At 43.7% G+C, this 24,767-nt stretch overlaps 2 protein-coding genes across 6 annotated transcripts in view; one reads left to right on the top strand and one right to left on the bottom strand.

Annotated features, from left to right (window-relative positions):
* Nucleotides 1-2,255, top strand: part of Tnn (tenascin N) — a 61,806-nt gene extending 59,551 nt beyond the window's left edge. Inside the window, exon 19 of the mRNA XM_028759836.1 lies at nucleotides 1,128-2,255. Coding sequence (XP_028615669.1) covers nucleotides 1,128-1,268 — 141 coding nt within the window. The 3' untranslated portion in view covers nucleotides 1,269-2,255. The remainder of the gene's footprint in view (nucleotides 1-1,127) is intronic.
* A 7,138-nt stretch (nucleotides 2,256-9,393) lies between these two features.
* The window catches only part of Kiaa0040 (KIAA0040 ortholog), a 33,308-nt gene continuing 17,934 nt past the window's right edge, over nucleotides 9,394-24,767 (bottom strand). For 4 of the 5 annotated variants that reach the window (XM_028758568.1, XM_028758583.1, XM_028758576.1 and 1 more), the window contains one exon: nucleotides 9,394-12,892. In XM_028758568.1, coding sequence (XP_028614401.1) covers nucleotides 12,460-12,762 — 303 coding nt within the window. In that variant the 5' untranslated portion in view covers nucleotides 12,763-12,892 and the 3' untranslated portion in view covers nucleotides 9,394-12,459. Of the gene's footprint in view, nucleotides 12,893-17,972; nucleotides 18,059-24,767 lie in introns of those variants that run through there. The other variant, XM_028758590.1, reaches the window with a different exon arrangement.

Here is a 24,767-nt window from a genome sequence, read left to right as displayed (position 1 = left end):
TTCCTGACTGTACTTTCTGGACCTCCATGACCCTTGTATATCATGGTGACTCTTTGCTGGCTACAGGACATCTGTGACCACTCTGGCTTCTTGAAAATTACACTTTTCTTCTATTCACAGTTAATCTCCTGTCCTCCATAAACCTGCCTTGGGTCTCTAATTTCTAATCCTAGGTCCTGATCCTGGCCTTCAGGAGACCACCTCTCCCCAGAACTCACACATACCAATATTACAGTAAATATCAGCACTTCTCAAATCCAGGTTCACTCTTATTAGTTTGGTTCTTACTACACAGCCAGGACTCCCAATCTTTATGTGATTTTTTTTTTTTTTTAAGGGAAGAAGAAATTTGCCCCTAGGGGAATGAGGAAGGTTGGCCCAATGAATCATGGTGGCAGCATGTGGGACGACTAGGGAAGCCTGTGATCAGAGATCAAATATTTGAAATGAGCAGCCAGCATGCCCTAAACCATCCCTGCATTTGCTAATAAAAGACATTCATCTGGTTAATGTGCTTTTCTCGGTCTGCAAGCCATTTAGCTTCTTGTTTATTATTTACCTCACAAATTAAAACACATAAAATTGGTCACTTGGGCTCTTTATTGGCCAGGTTGCAAGGTTATTAAGTGAATTAAATATTATTGTGCTCACCAGTCAAAAGACATAAAATGAAATTTAGTTTTCAGCAGGCCATTTGTTACCCCAGCGCTAATATCTAAACAGTCTAAATTGAAAATGATTTTACACAATTGGGTAATTAATATGTTTATTTTTGCCTTTTATTTTTTGGTAAAGAATAGTGTACAGCAATGGCTGATTTGCTGCTCTCTGCCTAAGTTGACTCCCTTGTCAACTTTGTGCTTCCCCTACATTTTGGGCTCACACCCCATCTTTCCACCATGGAGGCTTCTTTCTCTGTCCACTCAGCTTGTCAGATTTCAGGAGAGGGTACATGATCTGGCCCTCCTATTTTGGCTCCATTACTACTAGAACTTCCTCTTCTTTTTCCTTCTCCATCCGAAACAGAGTGATTTCTTGTTCTCTAGGATCCCCCTACCACACGCCACCTTACTCTTCTTCCAACTACTTTTTCTTGATGTTTGTTTGTTTGTTTGTTTGTTTTACAGGGGGTGAACTGGGAGCCATGGAAAGGACATGAGTTCTCCATTCCTTATGTGGAGCTGAAAATCCGCCCCTTTGGTTACAGCAGAGACCGTTTCTCTGGCAGAAAGAAGCGCTCCATAGGAGGAAGGGCAAGAATGTTCTGAAGGCCTGTCTGAGCTGTCTTCACAGGAGACGAGACAAGCTTGGGGCAGGCGGGGTGGGTGGTGGTGACTGGGGAGCTGAAGTTTGAGGAATGCTCATATTCTCTAACTTCTTAGATCGCTGGGTACACAGAGCTAATGACGTCAGTCATCACACTTTGACCTTTAGAAGTTCCTTCCATGTCATCGGCATGTTTACCTGTCTCTAGTGGGGGCCCTGAAAGCCAACAATGTTATAATTGAACAGTACATGTGGGTAGGACACAGTGTTGGAACCACAAGGTGCTTCAGCCCATCCTTAATGACAGATGTATTGAATTAGGACAAAAAGGTTAATCACCCACTGGACCATCAATTGGAAATCTTTAGAAATTGGTGGAGACTTCTGTATCCATTTGATAATATAGATCTTTGTAGAAAAATACCGAAGTGAGGTTCTGATCCCCCAGGGGGTCAGAGCTAAGGCAACCTGCTACTTGTTGTCTCCTGGTTCTCCTGGTTTTTGAAAGAAAAGCATAATTCTTACTCCTTTTAAACTTCCTGTGTGATGAAGAATGAAGAGACTTCAAAGGGGCCATGATACACTCATAGTTAAGTTCTGACTAGTCTCTAGCATTCTGGAGACCAAAGCTCCCATTTTATTGCTATTTTTAACTGCCCCTTTTCCAGACATTTGCATAAGCTCTTCCATAGATCTGCATATGTTGTAAATAAATTTGCAGTCATTTCATCTTTAAATAACCCATATCTTTAAATAACTGGTATCCTCAGTCTTCCCTGACTCACCTCCATGCCTCCCCCCATTCCCTGGTCTGTCAGCCCTCAGCCTCCCTCCACCTCTGCTTCCCACACTGGAAGCTTCCTCATATCACCCTTCTTGTGCGTTTGGTATCATTTTGGAAGGTTTTCTGTAGCCAAGTCAGTGACCATTGAAGTAACTTAAACTCCTACTCAAGAAAACGAAAATAAACCATTTGATTTTTAAAAAGATGTCTTGTATTATTTTCTCCCCTTGAATTTTAAATGAAGCATGAGTGAAGTGATAATTTGAGCATTACTCTAGAATTTGGTTTGGCTGTAGTCTCTGACTTGTGTGACAGTAGACATGGAAACCAGTGTTCTTTGGAATGCAGCAGAAGTATGGGAGTGGAAAGAGGGGAAAGTGTTCTAGAAGCTGCACTTTCCCCTCTGGTCTAGGGTGTATGTGGTTGCTTAGCTTTCTCAGGTTCCACCTCTGGGTCCACGCCAAGCCATACACTGGAAACCACTTGTGCCAGTCTTTCAGGTTTTCAAGATCCCCACCCCTAGCCAGGCAAACACATCTAGCAAGGCCACAGCAATGGCTGGATCTGATGCTGAGAGGGCTAACTGAAGACCACTCAGCACCGGGGCTAATCATTTAAAAAAGTGCATGCACATTGTTCATTGAGTCAAGAATCTTGGAAGTGGTGGCCTGCTAGGGAAACAGACAAGTCATACAGTCCTGGTGATGTCGGAGCTTGTAGCTGTCCTTTGTTCATCTGCTCATTTATTCGACATTTAATGCATGTACCAAGTTCTGTTCTAAGTGCCAAACCTATCCAAATAAACAGCATTCACTTTCATACTTTGTTCTACATATGCCAGGCAAAGGCTGACAATAAACAAGATACGCTTCTACCCCAGGGGTCGAGATGATCAGTAAATAACAAGTCAGCTTTAGAGTTGGGGACTGATGATGAGAGAGACAAGTCAGTTTATATCTTCAGGAACTGATTACTGCTGAGAAGAGCTTCGGAGGTGATGGGGCTGTGGCAGAGACCTGTGCTTCGAAGACTTTCCTGGAGGGAGATATTCTCAGCAATAGATACTCTGAGTCTTGATGTACTTTTGTTGGGGTTTAAGCCCTAGGTAACTTCCTCCTCTGTCTTAGGCCCTTCTGTAGCACCTTCTAGCTCCGTGTCTTCTCAGATTCCTTCTCCCTGTTCTATACTTATTTGTACAAATGCACCTCGTCTCTGCAAATAAAAGTCCTTGGAAGGGATCATCATGATCAGTTCAAACCTATTAGGAAGAAACTGCTTCCTGGACAAAGGATTCCATTCCCAGCACTAACCTAGAGCCAGAGAGATGGCCTACAGTAGCAACACCCTCAACATTGAGCAGGCTTCTGAAGTGTGCTTGATAAGACATTGTCTTGGTCAATGTTCTATGGCTGTGAAGAGATACCATAACCACAACAACTCTTATAAAGGAAAGTGTGTTAATTGGGTTACACACTTACAGTTCAGTTTCAGAGGCTTAGTGCATTATCATCACAGCAGAAAGCATGGGTGGCACACAGGCAGACATGGCCCTGGAGAGGTAGGAGAGAGTTCCACATCCAGATCCACAGGCAGCAGGAAGAGAGAGATACTGGGCCTAGCTTGGGCTTTTGAAACCTTAAAGCCCACCTCTCCTGAGACACACTTCCTCTAATAAGGTTACACCTACTTCAACAAGGACACACCTTCTAATCCTTTCCAAGTAGTGCCACTCCCTGGTGATCAAACATTCCAACATCTGAGCCTATGGGGGCATTCATATTCAAATCATCACAGACTAACTAGATTGGTGGACTCCCTCTTCAGATGTTATGACTCATAACTGCCCTAGAATTGCTGGCCTTTTTATGTCTGTGTAGTTCTATAGCCAAGTCAGTGACCCATAGCCTTTGTTCCGGAGGAGGGTTTGACGGCACCAGATGACACCATGCCCATCTCAGGTTCATTGACCCCAGAGTTTGGCAACTAAACTGACCTGTGTGGGAGACTGAAGCTGTTTTAGCATCCTTTTGCATACAGGCCCTTTGTTGCCATGGAGAAATATTCAGCTGACCTTCAACTAGTTTAGTGTGAGAAGGAAAGGAAATATGGGAAGTTCATTTCAGAGTGTTTATAGAGTGGGCAATGTTCCAGCCCACAACCTTCCTCCATGCTGCCCCTTGCTTTAACATGGCCCACCCAGCAGTTCATTCCAGTAATGGAATGTGGGCCTATGAAATGGGTTTCTGGGGAGAGGTTCAAACATTTTCTTAGAGTCAGGTTATGGATCCTAAAAAGCTTGACGCTTAACGGAAGACATCCCATGCTCCAGGATGACCCAAAGTGAAAAGGTACCTGAGAAGTGGGGGTACACTAGATGACAGGAGCAGAGCAGGGGCCTGGACATTCGTCCCACAAACAGGGGTAAAGTTTCCAAAGAGTTACCTACTCTGGGTATGCACAAGGCAGAGATGAGCAGGCAAGCTGCTGCCCCTGGTTAACTATCAGAAGACAGGAAACGAACCAGGATGGTGGTGGCTTATGGAAAAAGTGAGTCACTGTGTGTGTGTGTGTGTGTGTGTGTGTGTGTGTGTGTGTATCTAATTCCACCAAAAAAGGCTTTAGGGGGCTGTAGTGATGGCATCAGATCTAGAAAGACAGACTGAATCAGTGAGGACACCTGGGAGAGTCAGGCTGCACATGGATGACATAGGGGAGGCAAGATGGCTTCTTAGTGGTTGAGGAGCCCACAGAGCCAGGTTGAGGAGCCCACAGAGCCAGTGGGAAGGACGGGCAATTGCTGCAGTGGTATCAGTTCACACTGCCATTTGGAGCCAGTGTAAGCCTTGATGTGTGTCCTTCTGCTCTTTGTCACTCCAGAGATCCCATGCCAGAGGGTCTCGGGTGAGTTCTACACACACACCTGAGCTTTTCCAAGTTCCCCACGGCCCTCTAACATCAATCCAGGGGTGAGAGACACTGTTCCCACACAAGCTTTTGAACAGTGGAGAGCTCTCAGAGGCTTTGAAATGTTGAAGTGACATGGCAGGCTTGTATTTTGGAAATATTAGTTTGGTGACAGGTTGGAGAAGGCAACATACTGGGGTTTTTGAAAACTACTTACATTGTGTGCGTGTGTACACGTGTGTTAACATGTGTGGATATGCATGTGTATAGGACACAGGTTTATCCTGGGTCTCCCTTAGCTACTTTCTACTTCATTTCCTGAGATAGGCTCTCATTCTGAACCCAGAACTCGCTGATGTGGCCAGTCTAGCCAGCCAGTTGTTACACCTCCACAGTGTAAGGATTTACTTCAGGTGGCTGCCACACTCCACTGGCATTTATCTCAAGTCCCCACACCTGAGTAGCAATCACTTTATCCACAGAGCTATCTCCCGGCCCTTGTGTTATCTTTGATTGACACATATCTGTGGGTAAAGCATGACATTTCAATATGCATGTACGATGTGAAGTGTGACGTGCAGGTGACTGGCATCTCCATCACTTCAGACATCTATCATACCTCAGTGTTGAGAACATGCACAGACCTCTCTACTAGTTACTATGAAATACACAGTTCTTGCCAGCCACAGTGACTCCACCGTGGTTCAGAAAGTCAGAAGTCATTCCTTCTGTCTGTGCCCTTTACCCATCCACAAGAGCTGTGGCCTAAGGAAAGGGGGAGGGTCACAGACCAGCTCACAGCTGCTATAATGGTTCTCCAAGAGGTACCGATTCCCTTGGTCTGTGTCCGAAAGAGACCTGTAGAATCAGCAGGATTGAAGGAGGACTGGCTTCAAAGGCCAGCCTGTGACCACGGAGCTTGAAGATGTTTATGTGTCATGGCTGCTTCATCTGGAAATGGGTTGGCATTTATGTTTGTCGAGTTTGAGTGTTCTGTCTCATAACTTGAATGAAATTGGAGAATCAAGGATTACAGAAGCGAGAATACACTGCAGGGGGAAGTGAGGGAGGGGGAAGGAAGAGAGAAACAGAAAGAAACAGAGAAAGAGAGGCAGAGACAGGTACAGAGACAGACAGATAGACACACACACACACAATTCAGGTGTGGATTGTGTGAAGTGAGAGCATGCAGATGAGGCATGCAAAGAACTAAAAAAAAAGATGGTGAAAAGCTGCTGGTGAAACTTAGTTACTAGAAAAGATTTCCCCCATTTAAAAAAAAAACCTTACAAGTCTTCACTACTTTAAGCCTTCCACCAGGGTCAAGGAGAGAGAGGCTCAACAGAGTTAATGGAGCCAGTCAACCAGGTTGGAGCCTACAGCCCAGGGTAAGCCGCCTGCTATACCCATTCTTGCCAGTAGATGGCAGTGTTGTCTTATCAGGTGTCTCTCAATGCAAGTGACACTCTCCTCCACAAAGGGAAGTTCTGGAGGGTTCTCCACTTTTCTTCCTTCCTGGGTAGCATTGTCATGAGAGTTAGCCAGTGGGGCCTGGTGAGCATCCAACCTGCACTTAGTGGTTTCTCAGGCAGTGTTTTTCCTGGATTAACAGAACTGGTAAGCAGGCACTCCCTGGAAGGGGCTGCCTAGTTCATTCTTGGCTGTGTCTACCCCGCAACCTCTCTAATCTCTGTGTACTGAGCTGGAAAGTGGGTAGAAATGTTCCAGGGGTATTTCAAAACTCTTCCTAAAATGCCCCTGTCAGTGGATTGTTTCTGTGTATGCTTTGAGTTCCAATTCCAGTGTTATATAAATAAGTAAAGTTCCCAGGTTAGCTCATAAAACCCTGATCACAACAGAAAAATAAACTTCTATGTACTTATAAGTATGAAGACAGCAAAGAATAGTTCTGAAGTATGTAAGCTTTACTTATTATTATATTTGCCTTGCCAACTTTTTAACTTTATTAAAATTTTTATTTTAGAATTACTTATTTGATTTTATGTGCCCAAGTGTTTTTATCTTTGTATATGCACCAGTACATGCCTGGTACCCATAGAGGCCAGAAGAGCGTGTTGGATCCCCTGAAACTGGAGTTACAGATGGTTGTGAGCTGCTATGTAGGGCTGGGAACCAAACCTGAGACCTTTGCACGAACAGCAAGTGCTCTTAACCGCTGAGCCAGTTCTTTGGTCAGTGTTGTAAATTTAAAGAAAAATAAATTAATGCAGTCTTTTTTTACTTTTGACAAGTAAAGAGAATCAGGTTTAATTAGAGGAGGCTGAGGAAGTGGGGCTCCCTGTGAAACACATGAAGAGGCCATCTGGACACTTATGACCAGATTTGCGAAGCTCCCAGAAGAAGACTGAGATCTCTGTCCCAAGTGTGGGTACGTTGCCTTCTTCTCTTGTGGCTCTACTTGTGATGCAGGAATTAAATGTGATAATGAATGCTTCAAACAGGCTGCAAGTCCCTCTGAGGTAGTAAGGTCTCTTGTTTGGATCTTGAGACCTTATACTCTCCTTCAAAACTTCTGCATCTTCTTTTTCCTCACTAGGAGTATATAGAGAACCAGTTGTGAGGCTGGTTTTCTGTGAGTAGTCAACAGGATTATGACAGTTCATGAATGGAAGAAAGAGAAAGGAGAGTGAAAGGCAAGGAGGTTGCCGGAGTGTGGGGAATCCCATGCTCTCCTCCGGAAGTTTCTCCTTTGATTTCTAAAACACAAACCATGGTTTTCCTTCATTAATGACACTTAACTTGAGCACTTTCCCTAAGCCAGGCTCAGTGCTAAGTTTTTGTTGTTGTTGTTGGTTTTTTGTTTTTAATGCATTTCTCCATTTAATTTTTGAAGATAAGTCTTAATATGGAGGTAACATCACAGACATAAATTCCATGACAAGTGAGAACTGGTGTAGGACTCAGGATCTGGACCATTCTAGTCCTGAGTGCTCACCACAGTGCTCAGGGCCTCTTGTCCATTCTACCAATGGTGGCCTCCTCTCTCAGCTCACCCAGTGCAACTCTTTGTCAGCTTGATTTGATGCCAGTCTTGGTGTGTGTGTCCCTTTTAGGCAGGTCGTGACACTTCAGGGCAAATATTCTGTTATGGGCCTCAGTGGACTTGGCACCTAGTAAAAGCTAAAATACTTTGATACATACTCACTGCCATTACTGAATACATCATGATGCTTGTCCCCATGGAAATCTGAAAACATTTCAATAAGTTGAACCTATGACAGATACAGTAAGTTGTTCGAAGGGATGTTTTTTTGCTGCTGCTGTTCAATCTTGTACGCCTGTGACTTTGAATTCAAGAATGATCTTAAGGCCAAAGGACAAGCAGCCAGCAGAGCACTCCAGTGAGGTAAGAATGCTAATGGATGATTGCATTGTGCAACTCTGTCCTCACCCTGCAGAGTGTGGGTGAGCCTGAGCAGGCGGGGCTGAGGGACCTGTAAGGAGTGGTGAGCCTATGTGGTACCTGGAGGTTGTGCTGTGGCCCTCTGGGCAGGCCCTTCTCTGCATCAGGTTTTGCGATATCCTGGAGATGTGAATAGCAGGCTGAGTGACTACAACTCTGCCCCCCCACCCCCGGTTGTGATGGCTGTGTAGTGACAGGAGAAAAGCTGAAGGATCAGCTGAAACTGTGAAACAGCCTTGGGCCAGACAGGAAGAGTGCAGCTGCGCTGTGTGTCCTCCTTCTCAAGCCTCCATTAAAACAAGGCAGCTGTTCACCAACATTGGACTACTCTTTCCACAAGATGCGAGCCTATGCCATTCGGGGTGGTGTTCCAAGCCACAGGGTGGCTACTGAGTGCTTGAAATATGGCTGGCATCATTGAGCTCTGGACTTTTAATCTAATTTAATTTTAATGAACTAAGCCACATGTGGCTAATAGTACCAGTTTGGGCAGTACCGGTAGAGAACATTTCACCATCTTGTTTCTGTTGGCCTGCACTCTAGGTAGCACCTACTAAGCCTTGTTGGGAGAGGAATCAAGAGCATCTAAGCCATTTACTTTCCTAACTAGCACAAGGTTGTGGTTGACTTAGAAAAAGGATGTATGTGTTTATATAAACACATGCACATAGGCACAGATATCTGTGTCCCTTAGTCCTTTGTATCTTAGCATCAAATTAACCCAAAGGTTATTTCCTCTGTTTCCTATAACAAGACACTGACTTCACTGAAGAGATGTTTTCTAAGTGTCCCCAGGGAATATCAGTCAGTATGTCTTCTGTAGCCACTGTTGCTCACTTTAGCTTCCAAAGTTGCCTGCTTTGTTTAGAAGGGAGAGATGCCCCATTCCTGGTCCTCAGACCTGAGATTCTAGGAGGGCAGTGACCAGGCAAAGAGAGCTCCTGCATCTGTCAATTCTGTGTGAGAATAATATCTCAGTGGTAAGCCAGTGACTCACTCCAACGTGAAAGGAGGATTTTGTTTTCAAAATATTTATTTAAATAAACTTTTATATGTATTTGAATGTTATAGAAAACAAAACACTGTCAAATACTTTACAGCTTTGATCATTTATATATTCTTCTCAAAAAAAGTGACTGGCTTTTCTTTACATTTTCCTCTTCTTTTTCCTCCTCCCAAGAAATCAAAAAAGTCCAAAGAACAATGGATAAAGACCCCTCCGACTGTTTCTGAGTATGACCAAGGCAGGCCAGAAGTCCAGTGTGGGTGGGGATGACCCCCATACCCAAGCCCATGCCAGTTGAGAAGATCTCTTCTTTATGGATCCTCTTTTTACATTTTTGAAAAAGATTTATTTTATGTGTATGAGTGGTGTGCCTACATGTATACATGTGTACCACATGCATGCCTGGTACCTGGGTCTTCTACAAAAGCAATAGTGCTCTTAACTGGTGAGCCATTCCTCCAGTCCCCTGGAGCCTCTTATGTTCTCCATTAACTTACCCTCCCCAGATGGATCAGGTAGGCACAGGTCCCAAGCATCCTACTCTGAAACTGTATCCGTGGCAACTGAGGGGCAAAAAGTGTCAAGTCATAAAGGAACGACCTGGCATGATGCCAGGAGAAGAAGCAATACGAGAAGAATCGGAAGAGTGAGGCAGGGAGACAGGACACCAAACACTACTTTGGTCTTCTGCTCCCCAGTATCTATGGGAGGGCCTATCATATAATGGTCCCTGCACCTTCTGCAAAGACTATCAGAGAGTCTGTGACAGGAAGCTGAGATCCAATCAGGGTTGGGATTCCTGGATTCCAGGATATAGAAGGAACTGGGAATTAATTGCCTTTCTGGATGTCTCGTGACAGGAACTGGTGCAAGTCTACTTGGTTAGAAAGCAGTAGGTACACTGTGCCTGAGATAGAGGCTTTGTTATGCAATCAGTGACAACTGACTGCTGTCTTAATTCAAACTGATAGCCAGTTGTCACAGAAACCTTGTAATTTGTATGGTCCCTAATCCTGGTGATCTATCCTTGTAGACCATATCTGACATCCCATCTCTGCTGTGTCTTCACTTCTACCCTCAAGTCTTCTGTCTTAAGGTGACTGAGAGAAGTGGGAAGGGCATCTGGTGGGTAGCAATTGGCAGAGAAGAGAAGACTGATCATTCTGTGACATGTGGAGGACAGCCATGTATTCCACAACCAGCAGAGAATCAGGAAGCTTTGTTTTGGTCAAAGAGGCCTGTGGGTGGAAGGCCTGAGTGCCTAGTGACATTGAGGTTGCGTAGGGTGAGCAAATGAATGTGACTGCGCTGCCTGTTAGAAGACCCAGTTGTGAGAGCGACCACTAGGTAGCTACCTTCCAAGGGCCTGGTGCACACTGGGAGTAGAGCCATGAGTACCAGGCAGCCCAACTGAACAAGCAGAGTACAACTTTCCATTCGTACAGGCTCATCAATTTCGGGAATTTTTTTCCTTGCTACTGTAATGTCATAATTTGGCTAAGTCATTAATTAAGACAGTGATTTCCCACTGTCTACAATGGTCTCTGTGGGGACAATATCTATAGGGCTCTCCAGTAGATGTGCAAATGAGATATTGGAGTATAGTCACTGCCAAGCTGGGAATTCTCTGCCTTTGTAACACAACCAAAAACACCATGCAATTTGTTTTCTTAGCCTTTGGCTGGGAAGGAAAGGCTCTCCTCCACTCAGAATATGGCATGGCCTCAGGTGCCACAGTGCACATATGTCAGTACAACCCCTGTCTCAATGCTTTGTCTCACTTTCTGTAGCAGTTAATGGGGTCTCTTAAAAGAGTAGGTCACTCAGGGGGAATCATGAGGTATTACAAGTTTATCCTTAGCATCACTGTATAGCCACCCACAGTTATGAGTACCTACTGTGTACAAGATATTTTCCTGAGCATCAACATAAATAGCAAGAGATATCTTTATAGTTTTATCTTTCATCTAAACTATGGCTTCTACCTCCCACCTGCAACGCATCATGCAGTGCTACAAACATGGAGGATTGTTTCTGGTGTGTCTTGTGTGTGTGTGTGTTTATGAGACTGGACTCGGGATGATCTTACTTGTTTTCTTTCTGAAAGCCCTTGGTCACATGGATTAGAACTAGTTCATGCGGGGCATCTCCTTACCCTTTCTATCTCTCTATACAGCTCATGGGTACACATCTGCAGTCCAGTGAAGTGACTATGTGGGTTTCCATAGCTTTCTCATAGTCACTGCCAAGAGCTGTTCATCACTGCTTAGAAAAGGGCACCTTGCTGAGTAGTTATGGGGTAATGTCTCCGAGAGGTCTTGGGCCACATTAAACATCTGTCAGAGGTAATGAGGACCTTGTCGTGAATTGCAAGCAAAGAGCTTTGAGTGTATTTGGAGCCATACTTTAAACTTTTAGGTACAGGCAAAAGGTCAGAAGCATATAGAAACCACTAGCTATGTCTGTATCAATATATACTGAAGTGAGGACTGTACCAGGTTCTGAGAATGTCCAAATATATTTCCAGTAAAATACTATGTAAGTATAGGAATAGGAAGCACCCATCTCTGACCTGAATGACATATAGACAGTGCATAGGGCCTTGCATCATGGCTACTTAATTGTGCATATGAACCTAAATCTGGATATGTCTTCCCATAAGACATTTCTACAAGCATGTATATTTGAGCAAAATGCATATTACATGGCCACGTGATAAATAGGATATCCCGTCCCATGTACCTGTTGTCCAAATGTGCATACATATGATACATACAAAGTTGAATGCCATCTAACACACATGTATACATGTTTTCTGTGCTTTTGTGGTAGAGTATACCAGAAACTGCAGTACATGCTTGGGGGTACACCAGAGAGCTCTGATATTGGACACATAGCTGCCAAGACAGTGTAAGAATTGTCTACACACTCCCATCCACTGGGATGCTTACTCTGAAATTTGTCCCTTGGTTGAGTAATCTGTGGGAGTGAATGCATCACTTTAAAGGCTCCTCAGGTCTCTGTGGTTGGAAGGAGGCTTGACTCCAAGGGGAGGACACTCTGCTTCCTTGCTCACTAGACAGGTAGTGATGGCCTCTTCTCCATCTGGAGGAGCTTGGGCTGAGCAGAGATCCAGAGGTCTTCATCTTTCTTCTTCTTCTTCTTCTTTTTCTTTTTCTTCTTGTTCTGGTCTGTCTGTTGGTTGCTCTTGGGTGGCCGGCTACAGCAGCAATGGCAACAAATGAAGAAGAGGGTGAGAACCACCACCAGGGGCAGCCCCAGGAACACAGCTAGGCAGACGGTGTTGAAGACGCCTCTTTCGTGTCTGGTCCGGATGGTTTCCCAGATAGAGTTGAAGAAGGAACTGTTTCTCTCCATGGTTCTGGGCTAGCGTGGGGCCAGAGGTTCCCAGTTATATAACAAGCCCTCGGCTTCACAGAACACAGTGTTAGCCACTTGGTATTTATTTTTCTTTCAGCTTCGCGTTTGGGAATGCCACCAGGAGTACCTGAAGAAAGTAAAATGAATAATTCAAGAGAAATGCAGTAGCGATGGTCTATCATTTTTATAGTGTCAGTGGCTGTATGCTTAGAAAAGAGAAGGAATCAATGACTTGCAGAGTTTTCTGAAATTGTATTAACACTCAACAAAGTGCATGTAACGAGCCAATAACCATTACCCCATTCTCAGTATGCACACAGGTGATATCAGGCTTAGGATACAAGAGTTAACATTATGTCAGACCTGGTACACATTAGGTGCTCAGGAGTTGTTGAATACATTAATCAATGTGTTTATCATGTGCTTTTTGGTTAATTCTCCTCCTGTATCCTAGCTCACCAGACAGGTGATGAACATGTATTTCCCATATGGTAGCCCCTTGTCTGAGGTCCTAGGCACACAGCTTATCATTTTTGATATTTACTAAAGCTTAAGCACAACATGAGATGACCTCTTCCTGGCTGAGAGGTCCTTAGTCCTCATCTTGTCACATGCCTGCCACCTCATTGGGTGCTTTCTCTCTTCCCAACACTCTCTCCCCTTCTTACACTTCACTCCTGCATCTGGTCTTCTCTGTGTCTACCTTCTTTCTCTTTGTCACCTCAGTGGCTGCTTCCAAGAAAACCTTCCTGGTCCCTTTCCTACCTGTTTTGTTTTATCTCAGGGGAAAGAAATTTAACATCTCCTTGGGAACTGATGCTTGAGAATAGGCATGGGGCCCCTATTCTGAACTCAGTGGACAGTAGGCATCCTTGTATTCTTGTACAAGTAGCTTCTCTCCTGTCACCACTCCACCTCTCCACAAACACCTTGGGGATCAGCTCTTGGGTGTAAAGTCCTGTGAATCCTGCAATCCTTGTGTTCAAAGATGACTTTGGGAACAAGCAAGATTCGGAGAAGTTTAAGAAATCTCTTGCTGTGTAACACATTACCTACTCTGGACTCAGAGAGAGTAACCGATTTTCTGGCTAGAGACTTCTGGCCAGCTGTTTTACTTAAAAGTGACAAATACAAGGTCTACTGTGGGGAAACAGAACGTCTGAGGCTGCATGGAGTTGTATCTAGCACAGAGAGTTCTGGATAATGAACCTAGCATTCTCCCAAGGATGCTGACAGCCAAAGAGTGAGGATGGTGTGAATTATATTGCAGTATTTGGAACTTTCTGATCAACAGGGTCTCCATAGGTAAACCAGGTTAGGCTTGAATTTACAATCATCCAGCTACAGGCTCCTGAGTGGTTTGGGGGATTTCATCTTTTAAATGAGATATAGAGTGATGTTGTGAACACTACACCAATAGGCCTGTGTGTATCCTGGTCTCAGAATTCCAGATTAGTTCCTATTTAATTCTATTGCCTGGAGGTTAAAGCTGTGCTCCAGGTACAGTGATAGGTTTCATGGTGCCCTAGAGGTTGTTCTAGAGGAGATCTAGTTCCTTGAATTACATGCTTGATAATTGTCCTGTATACTCAGTGGCCATATGCCCGTCTCAGTTCTACCTGACCTGATCTGCTGATGTGTGGCCCCAATCCTAACGCTATTATTTGCACAGTCCTTGCAGTTGCACAAATTGGGACCTAGTACTGAATCCCTTGGTCCACAGGAACTAAAGCAATGTTATAAAAGTACAATGATGGTTTTAACATAAATTTTTAAAGCACTTATTATATGCCAGGCACTGTTCTAGGCACTTTCTACTTATTAATTCACTTCATACCCACTGATACATTATTGCCATATGTAGAAGGTGCTATTATTCTCCACCCCTCAGGTAGAAGGGGAAGCACAAATCACAGGCCACGTGTGTAGCAGGGCTGGACTTACTCATTCTGGAGAGTTTGGCTCCAGATCTCCAATCTGTGAACTGTTCACAGGCATTGCTCTGGGCCTCCTAGTCCTTTGTTCAAAATTAACCCATTTTTGTCAAGCAGCCCAGGATTTGCAAAATCTTATAATCGTTGGCTATTCTGCAGACTGACTCAAGCATTTATCCTAGTCTACCGTAGAGCAGTCTGCTAAGAAACTGATGTCTCATTACGGGACACTTCCCAAAAGAAACAGAACAAACCCCAACTCCTTCCTCAGCACAGGTTTACAGAATAGCTAAGCCCAAACGAAAATTCAACCTGGCAACAAAGAAGAGTGTGCTCTTGGGGGCCATGTCTTCTTACAGGAGGTGTGACCTAGGCCCCTGGGAGGGCTGGAGACACCCTGTGACATGGATCTGTGTATACTCCATTCTGATTCCAAGATTCCAGGCTCTCTGAAGAGAAAAGTAACTACTGGTGCCTCCAGAACTCCAGAGGACCCATCCCCACATAAGGACTTTTCCTCCTTTGAATTTCTCAACTTTTTGCCATGACCCCTTGCTTTGCCTCAGTAATTGTGTAACAGTATTTTTGGTTCACTTGGAGCAAGTTTCCTGCTCTGTTGTGGGAAGATTCAGGTGGTGTCCTTTCACTCGACCTCCCACATAGCCATACTGGGACAAAGGGCTCCTGGCACAGTACCTTGGATTCACACTCAGTTACACCAACAGCACACGTGTCTACATCAGGTGCTACTGGGCTCTGCAGGCAGGGGAAGGGCATCAGGGAGAGGAAGGAGACCGAGCTCTTGGAAAGTATTAGGGTAGCTTTCAGCTACTTAAGGATTCCTTTAAAGATAAATAGGCTTTTGATTGAGAACTCTGGGCAAAAATGATATTTAAACATCTCATGCAGAGCAAAGTCTAGGACATGAAGCTCAGGGAGAAAGAAGAGGAGACTGGAGGATGAATGAAAGGGTGTCTGGTCGCTAGGGTGGAGATGGGTCTTACTTGGGAGCTTTGTAACAGTCACCACGATCCGAGCTGACATTTAGGAAAAGATTGAAGATCTCAAAAGCTCTGGAAAATATTGTAAGAAAGTCTTTTATCCATTTAACAAACATTTATTGGACATTTGATTTGTGCCTGAGTCTGTGCTGGGCATAGGGGATTCAGCAATGAATGACAAAGTTATAATTTCTGACACCAGCTTTTAGAGTCCAGGGCAATTATTATTATTGAAGGTTGTGTCATAAAAGACAAATATAATAAGCACATTCCAACTTAGATTGCTTAGTTGGCTGAAATAGAGGCATGCATTTGAATTATGTGTTTATCACAACGTCCCAGGCTTCCCTACCCTCCCACCTTTGTCTTAAACACGTCCATCCCGAGGCACCTAAAATAGCCTTTGAATAAATAGATTTCTTTTCAACTAAAACTAAGTCAATAATTCACTTCTGCATTCTTAAAGGTACTTATTAGAGTCAGCTCTCCACACAGCCAGAAAGAGTACTCATTAACATTTGAGAACCCAGTCTGGAGGAAATTCGATTAAAAAGTATTCTTTATATTTTTTAATCTACGAATTCTTGTCTAGGCTCCCTAGGTTACTTGCTGAGCTCTGCTAATCTATAGCGTTTCATTAGTATTTATGAGCTTTGTGTTATTAGCATTTTCAGGAAACAATCAACTATCTCCTTAGTGGTATGAGTGAAAAGTTAGGGCTTCCATGAGATAGTATGCAAAAGAAGTCGCGCGGTGGGCTGAATGTACTCTGGGAAGACCCTATCCTTTTGTTGCTTTCGAGTATCACTGACACGGAAATGTCATTCATCTAGCCTTGTAAAATAAACAATAGCTGCCAATCATTCTTTCTGGCTGTGCTTGTGGGTGTAGGTTTGAAAGAGAGAATGGGGAAAAGTTACCGTCAGTTCCCTAGAAACAAAATATTATTGATCTCTATAATCGTCCATATGTAGTTGGAGAAAGAGTCATTTATTCATTGTTGTTTCTCCACAAGCTTCTCTCTGAGTGGAACAAGAGCCCGAAGACCTAGGCTTGAACCTCGGAAGAACCTGTCTGACTGTGGCACGTTCCTGAACCTTAACTACACAAGGAAGCTGATAAGCATCTCTATGATGGTGTAAGGATCAAAGTGGTCCAGTCCATCTTGTGCACTCTGTAAACTAGAAAATATACAAATATGATCCATAAAACAGCAGGTTAATTCTAGCTTTGAGGTTTTACTTCTCACTTTTTACTTCTCAGCCCAGTCCTCACTGTTAAAGAACCACCACCCCAGCCAGGTGATGGTCGTGCATGACTTTAATTCAGGAGGCAGGGGCAGGTGGATCTCTGTGAGTTCAAGGCCAGCCTGGTCTAAGAGAAAGTTCCAGGACAGCAAAGGCTACACAAAGAAATCTGGTCTTAAAAAAAACCCAAACTAACCAACCAAAACCAACCAACCAACCAACCAACCAACCAACCAACCAACCAACCAACCAAACAACCAACCAAACAACCAACCAAACAACCAACCAAACAACCAAACAATCAAACAATCAAACAAGCAACAACCACCTACCACCCTAAATTCCTCAGGGGGAAGCTTTCAGTTCCCCTCCAGCTCAGGGGCTTCTGGTTTCTGTGTCTGAAGTGCATGGTGTCTTCAGCAACAGGGACTAAACTTACACCTCTGAGAGGTAGCCAAGGGCAAGAGGAATAAACTCTATGTCTTCGGAGTCTCTCAGACAGCTTTGGTCAATAACTCAAAAGAGAGCCTTTTTGTTAGGTGGGATTTTTGTTATTGGGGTTTTTGTTAGGTGGTCTTTGGCTCTTTGAGGGAGCATTGTCAACCTAGATAGAAAATTTTCATTGCAACTATATATGCATATTTGTATATAGGTTTATGTATTGTGAGGGTTTTTTTTAAATCGTTACTAGTATGATTACTTGTGACTTTTCAGACATCTTACTGTTATTTTACCCTCCTTCTTTACTGATCTTCCTCTCCAATTCTTAATTAGCACACCTTCCATTTTTCTCTTTTTCACCATCAGATCATTTATTTGTACCCCTGCTATTCCCCTCCTTATTGCCCCCGTGCTCCCATCCCAGAAATGGTCCCATTTTAACTTTAAGGTTTCTGCAGTAACTCTAGGATATGTACTCACATCTGGAGATTTGGTGCTAGGAGCCTCAGAAAGAGAACATGTGATGTTTGTCTTCCTATGCCTGGATTACCTCACTCAATATCTTGTTTAGTTTTATCCATTACCTGTAAAGTTCATGATTTAAATTTTCTTTACGGCTGAGTCGTTTTCCATATGCATGACAGTTCCATCTTCCAAAGGATGTAGGCAACCCAGCCAACAGCCTTATCCAGCTATGATACCTATGAACCACAACAATGAGCAACATAATGCAGGCTAACATGCATGGCCAGCATGTTAACCCTAAGGGTGCAGTAGTGGCACACATTGATAAATTGGATTTAAAGCCCACTCAATAGAAGGGAAACCATGCCTGGTATTGGAAACCCAGGGGCAGTGAGGTCATAGATTTTGGAGGAGAGCCTACAAGTGCTACTTTACTAATAATTCTTAACAGAAGAGTCAATGACCTAATAGCCTTAAGAGGGCCAAGAAACACTGGATAGGAAAGTTGACTAATGAACACCTATGGGCTGTCTGGATCTGGGGAGCTTCTGATAAGGGAGTCCACAGGGTGGTGTGGCCTCCTAAACTAAGGACTTTCCCTTTCTCCAGAAAAACATCCCATCTTGATAAAGCCAATGCACCAGCATTTTGGTAACTATCAAACTTTGGTAACTATCACTTTGAGACTACAGGGGAACTGACTTGAAGATGGAATATTCCATTTTCAAAGTCCCCATTTGTAAAATCCCAACCCCCTACATCTCATGCACCGGGTCTGCACTCCCAAGGACAGACTGGTGTCCTTCATCAACCTGCTTCTGGAGAGGTTTTAGTCTTTCTTCTATTTCCACATCATCTCAATCAATCCCCATTCAACACTAACTGTATTAGAATCATTCGTCCTTCTACCCACAGGGAAGTGTAGTCCTTAATCTTAAGACAAACAAACAAACAAACAAACAAACACACAGACAAAACCTGCTCTTTGCAACAAGTGGAGACCATTACAGAAGACTACAACCAATCAAAATGCAAAGTGGTGGGGCCCAGTTCCAATGACTACATCTACAGTACAACTCCTACACCTAAGGCTCATGGATTATTGTAGAAGAGGTGGTGGAAAGGTTGTAAGTGGCAGAGGATCAGACAGTTTGCTGTGTGATTGTATCTTTAGGAATGTTAGAAGCTACACGCACATACTTTCACCAGCATGACTGCAGAAACACAAACTGAACAAGGACGACCACAGACATCCTAAAGTGGATAGAGGGAAGCTCACGAGACTGTACACAAAGAACTACAGACAACTAAGGGATTCAAAGAGCAGGAGAAACAGTCTTCCCCAGGGAAGAGCACACCAACTGGTTATCCAATGCCAAATGCTCATCCCTGAACACATACATGCAAATAACATTATACAAATGAACATGCTGTACTTATATATTTAGGAATATTTATGTATATACATTATACATATATGTATAAAGACAATTAATGAAAAAAACAAGGCCATGAATTTGAAAGAAAGCAAAGAGGTGGATACTTATAAATACACAAATGATGTAATTATGATCTCAAAAATTAAAAAACAATTACAGAAAGATCCCCTCAACCCCATCAAGTTAAAGGGGACTTCATGAGAAGTCTTTCTGCTTGCAGCCAGGCTGCAGGTCTATGGCTTTAATTCTAGACTCTCGTCCAGACACAAGGGAGGAAAAGGTCACCTGAAGAATGTGTTTAGAGTAGTATTGAGCTCATAGGTGAGGCTTCAGAAGAGAGACGGGCTATTTGCAGGCTCAAGCCTTACTATTAGGCTTTGGGACCTGTGGGTGTCAGTGTACAGGTATGATTCACTCTGCAGAGAGGGAGAATCAAATCTCTGAGAGCCAAAAGTTGCTGCAAGGCTGTGCTCAGGCCTGGTGCATGCTGTGAGGGCCTTGGGGTTTTAGGCAGGGAGAGACTATAACGAATCTTCCCATAAGGAAGCTGTCACCCAGGTATGAGAAAACAGACTAGAGAGGCAGAGGAGAGGAGGACATTTCGGTTGGAGTCCTTTGGAGAGAATGGTGTCAGTAGAGAGAGTAATAGTGGTGAAGATGCTGGGACACAAAGCCGAGCTAGGATGTTCTTCAGATGTGAGTAGGAGAACTTGCAAGACATGAGGAAGTGTTTCTGGGCGCTACTTTCTTCTGGTTCTGGTCTCCTATGAGAAGTCTGAATGAATGCATGAGCACATGCTCTCCTGTGTGTGTGTGTAAAATATGTAAATATATATTTTCTTTTATCTGCAAAGAACCCCATTGAGCAGTTCCTGACTCCCACCATCTCTAATACCTTATCCCACTCTGGCTGCCTAAACCTTGCCTCAGCTTTCAAACCACCCACCTTGCAAACTCCTCGAGGTTATGATATCACACAGTTTACAAAACAAGCCTCTCTGGCTGTGGAAGCACAGTACAGAGCCTTTACCAGTGGCTATTGACTTTGCTGATCTCTGTTGTATTTTAGTCACAGCTCTTACCCTGCTAATCTGGAACATACAAGTACCCTCTTATGCTTGTTAAGAACTGCATTGTACAAAACCTGCTGGATTGTGGCAAATAATCTGTTTGTAGAACATTATATTTGCTTCTGAAACCCAGCCCTGTACATTATGAAAGTAAGTGTAATTTCCTCAATTTAATTAACTGCTTCACATAACTAGTTATAATAAAAGGTGGAGGTTTATTCTTGCCCTAAAGCACACATATATGATATATGACTAGAATTTTATTGTTGAAAGAAAATAGATGATATTTTCCTTCAGAAATCAATTCTGCAATTATGATTACAGTTTTGAGCAAAAATACAAATAGATCATCAATATTGAAATGATTAAGGTTTGGCCCAGGGAATGACACTATTAGGAGGTGTGGTCCTGTCAGAGTAGGTGTGGCATTGTTGGAGAAAGTGTGTCACTATGGGTGTGGGCTTTAAGATTCTCGTTCTAGCTGCCTGGAAGCCAGTTTTCCCCTAATGGCCTTCAGATAAAGATGTAGAACTCTCAGCTCCTCCTGCACCATGGCTACCTGGATGCTGCCATGTTCCTGCCTTGGTGATGATGGAATGAACCTCTGAACCTGTAAGCCAGCCCCAATTAAATGTTGTCCTTATAAGAGTTGACTTGGTCATGGTGTCTGTTCACAGTAGTAAAATCTTAACTAAGACAATAACCAAAGGTTGCTTTATAATAATACACTTCCTGGATTAGAAGACCCTAGAGATAGGCTGCTAGTTTAGATACACTCCTTTAGTTTGTTAGTGAGAAGTCTAGAGTCTATTTTACTGGAGGTTAACCCCTGGTAACTGGCATAGTCAGGACCAGACCCAGTACTTTCTTGCTCTCAGCTCACCTTCTTAGCAGGCTTTCTCCAAAGAAGTCTTTAAAAATTGGCACCTAGGTGGTATTTTGTAGAAATGCAAAGTCCTCACATGGTCAGGAGAGTACTGTAATAGCTGGGACCACAGAGATGAAGATGTCTCTGAATCGGTATGGGGCAGAACTCAAATGCTGACTAATACACCTTTCCTGTGGGAAGGTACTGAGTTTTTTTCTCCCCTCACCCCCATAGCAGCAGTGAGCTTGTCGCAACCAAGATAGCTGATGAAAAAGCTTACATTGATCCCGCTTACAACGCACGTGTGATAAGTTCTACGATGTTCCTTGATAGATACTTTGACTCAAGAATGGGTCACCTCTGAGCCTTAGAGAAGTAGTTCTGAGACCAGATATCCTAGTCTGAATTCTGGCTCTTCCATAGTGTAGCGCGCACATGTCGTCTCTGTCTCTGTCTCTGTCTGTCTCTCTGTCTGTCTCTCTGTCTGTCTCTCTGTCTGTCTCTCTGTCTCTCTCTCTCTCTCTCTCTCTCTCTCTCTCTCTCTCTCTCTCTCTCTCGGCTGAATGTTCTCATTTGTAAAATAATAGAGCTAACACTGTGGAGTGTTGTTAGAGAGAACTGTACCAGTTGGGAGAGTGTCTCAGTGTCTAGCTAGACAATAAATATGATGATTTAACCTCAGACAAAAAGTAAACACCCCCCAGCTCCTAGGCTAATGATGAGTTTGTTTGCCTCTTAAAATTTTAGTGTGTTTTCGATATCATAATTTTGATATGCCTCTAAAAGAGACACTCTTCCTCTCTCTAGCTTTCCTGGAGCATGGAGGCTCTCTCTAAATATCACACTCACTGTTGTTTTTCTAACTAATGATTCCAGAAATGTGAATGGATATCACTTCATCCCCTCTCCATAGACTCACCTGATTGTGTAGAGCGGTATACAAGTCTGCTTTGTCACCTCCATGTCACACTACCCTTCATCTCCTCTTGCTTTCCCCTTTTCCTCTACTAGAGTACTTAACCAGCTGCTTGTACATGCCAATTTGCATCCTAGGCACTGCTGATAGACTCATGAACAAGAGAGATGTGGCCAAGTAACTTATTCTCTACAGAAGACAGTAGACAAGTAAGCAAAGATTAAACCCAGATGTGTCCTCACTTCTATAGAAGAAGTGATTACAGTGGTCTCTGCAGAGGTGACTTGAGGGATGACAAGGGTCCACGTATGCACAGAGATATAGACAATGACCCTCGGATAATATTCAGGTCTTAGCACAAATGAATTTCAATTTTCCTGCAATGATATCTCAACAAGGGGCTTCTCCTGCCATCTTATCTCATGGCCTTTATGATATGTCTCACTTTGAAATTTGCTGTTAGCTCTGATTCTCCTTCTTCCTTCCCTCCTCTCCTCCTCTTTTTTTCTTCTTCCTCTTCCTCCTCCTCGTTGTCTTCTTTTTTTCTCCTCCTCTTCCTCTTCGTTTTATCCTCTTCTTCCTTGAACTTCCTCCCTCTCACTCTTTCCTTCCTTTTCTCTTCTCATCCTTAACTACATGGTTCCCTGCTCGTGGAGATGTACATGTTTAAAGCCTGACTTCCTCTTCTGAAATACACATGCGAACAGGGCCTTTTGCCTGGATGCCCTGTTTGAATACCAAGATTTGGACAGGTAGCTATATGAGTGAATGAAGTTAACCCAGGGGTTCTGAAAAAGCATGTGAGAATCTGACTGGACACGAGTCAGTCATTCCGGGTTGCTGGGGAGGAAGTACAGAATGGAGGGTATAAAAGGTGAGTGCTGCTCACAGCTGGAGCTGAGCTTTGATGATAATTGCCCACCCATTTAGCACTGTCCAGTCAGATCCTCTAGCCACAAAATTCATTTGAGAGGGAAATAATGACCATGAAAATCCCATTATCAGGAAAGCAGTAGGGAGTGGTGTATGTTTTATCAGCTCCTAAATAATCACCTACCTTCCATGTGCTCAGTTACAAAGAGCCCATTGTAGCTGGGACTTCCAGATAACAAGGGATCCTTTCCTAATTACTATATGCTGTATTTCAGGTTCAGCAGAAAAGAAAATTAAAAAGCTCCATTTCACTTCAGGTTCAAAGGAGTCAATCTCTCAATCAATCAGGTATTAATTAAGCTATGCTAGGACTTACAGGAAAAGTCGGAGATAGCCTCTTCTTGAAGATGATACCAGGGAAATAATTAGTGAATGATTTAGGAACAAAGAAAAGAGTTTAAAATGGGTTTTATTTGGACTTTCTTTGATTTTCTATTATGCAAAAACTGAAGGTCCTGAGTCTCCAATTCCTTGAGTTTTCTTTATTTCTCACTGTCTTGACCCCCCCACCCCCACCCCGTTTCTTTCCTCATTCTAATTGTATTATCTCCAAAGGGTTTGTGCCTTGGACCTGGAAAACAGCTCATCCTTCTTGGTCTGTTCTTAGGCACGCTTCTTGGAAAGCCTGTCTCTCTGATTCCCTGAAATGTCCAACTGTGCTCATGTGGTGAACACAGCATCTCTAGCCCAGAGCAAGTTACAAGAAAGATGTTTCTTAAGCATTCTTCTCATAAGCCAGAAAATTTATAGAGAAGAACTTTGTCTCTGCTGTCAACATGGTAGAGGGTCTGAGCATTCATATCCACACTTTATATTCAGATTTTCCTTCTGGCACCTGCCTTAGAGGGTGGACGATTATTCATTGTGCTACAGCATTTGGCCCCAAGTCTGGCACAGTGTCTGCTGGAATGTGAACTGCCAGCATCGTCTGAGTGTCTTACTAGAGAACACATAGGTAGCCAATCACAAAAGAACACACATGGTATTCACTCACTGATTATTGGATATTAGTCCAGAACCTTGAAATACACAAGATTCAACTCACAGGCCATATGAAGCTCATGAAGAAGGAAGACCAAGTGGGGGTGCTTCGGTCCTTCTTAGAAGGAGCAACAAAATACTCAAGGAAGCAAATATGGAGACAAAGTGTGGGACAGAAACTGAAGGAGGGGCCGTCTGAAGACCATTCCACCTGAGTATCCATCCCATGTGCAGTCACCAAAGGTAGATGCTGATGTGGATGTCAGGAAGTGCATGCTGATAAGAGCCTGATATAGATGTCTCCTCAGAGGTCTGCAAGAGTCTGACATATTCAGAGCAGACGCTCACAGCTAACCATTGAACTGATCATGGGGTTCTCAATGGAGGAGTTAGAGTGAAGACTGAAGGAGCTGAAAGGGTTTGCGGCCCCATGAGGAGAGCAACAATGCCAACCAACCAGAGCTCCCAGGGTCTAAACCACCAGCCTGGGAGCACTTAGGGAGTGATCCATGGCTTCAGCTGTATATGTGTAAGGGTGGAGGGCCCTGTCGGGCATAGGTGGGAGAAGAGATCCTTGGTCTCATGAAGGCTAGACGCCCCAGGGGGTGGGAATTTGAGGGTGGGGAGGTGGGAGTGGGGGGGTAGGTAGGGGTACATCTGCAGAGAAGCAGGAGGAAGGGTGAGGGGATAGGGGGTCCCTGGGTGGG

This window comes from Grammomys surdaster, unplaced genomic scaffold, assembly GCF_004785775.1.
Source record: "Grammomys surdaster isolate TR1022 unplaced genomic scaffold, NIH_TR_1.0 130, whole genome shotgun sequence".
Classification (NCBI taxonomy): Eukaryota; Metazoa; Chordata; class Mammalia; order Rodentia; family Muridae; genus Grammomys; species Grammomys surdaster.
This window is presented reverse-complemented; position numbering and strand designations above follow the sequence as displayed.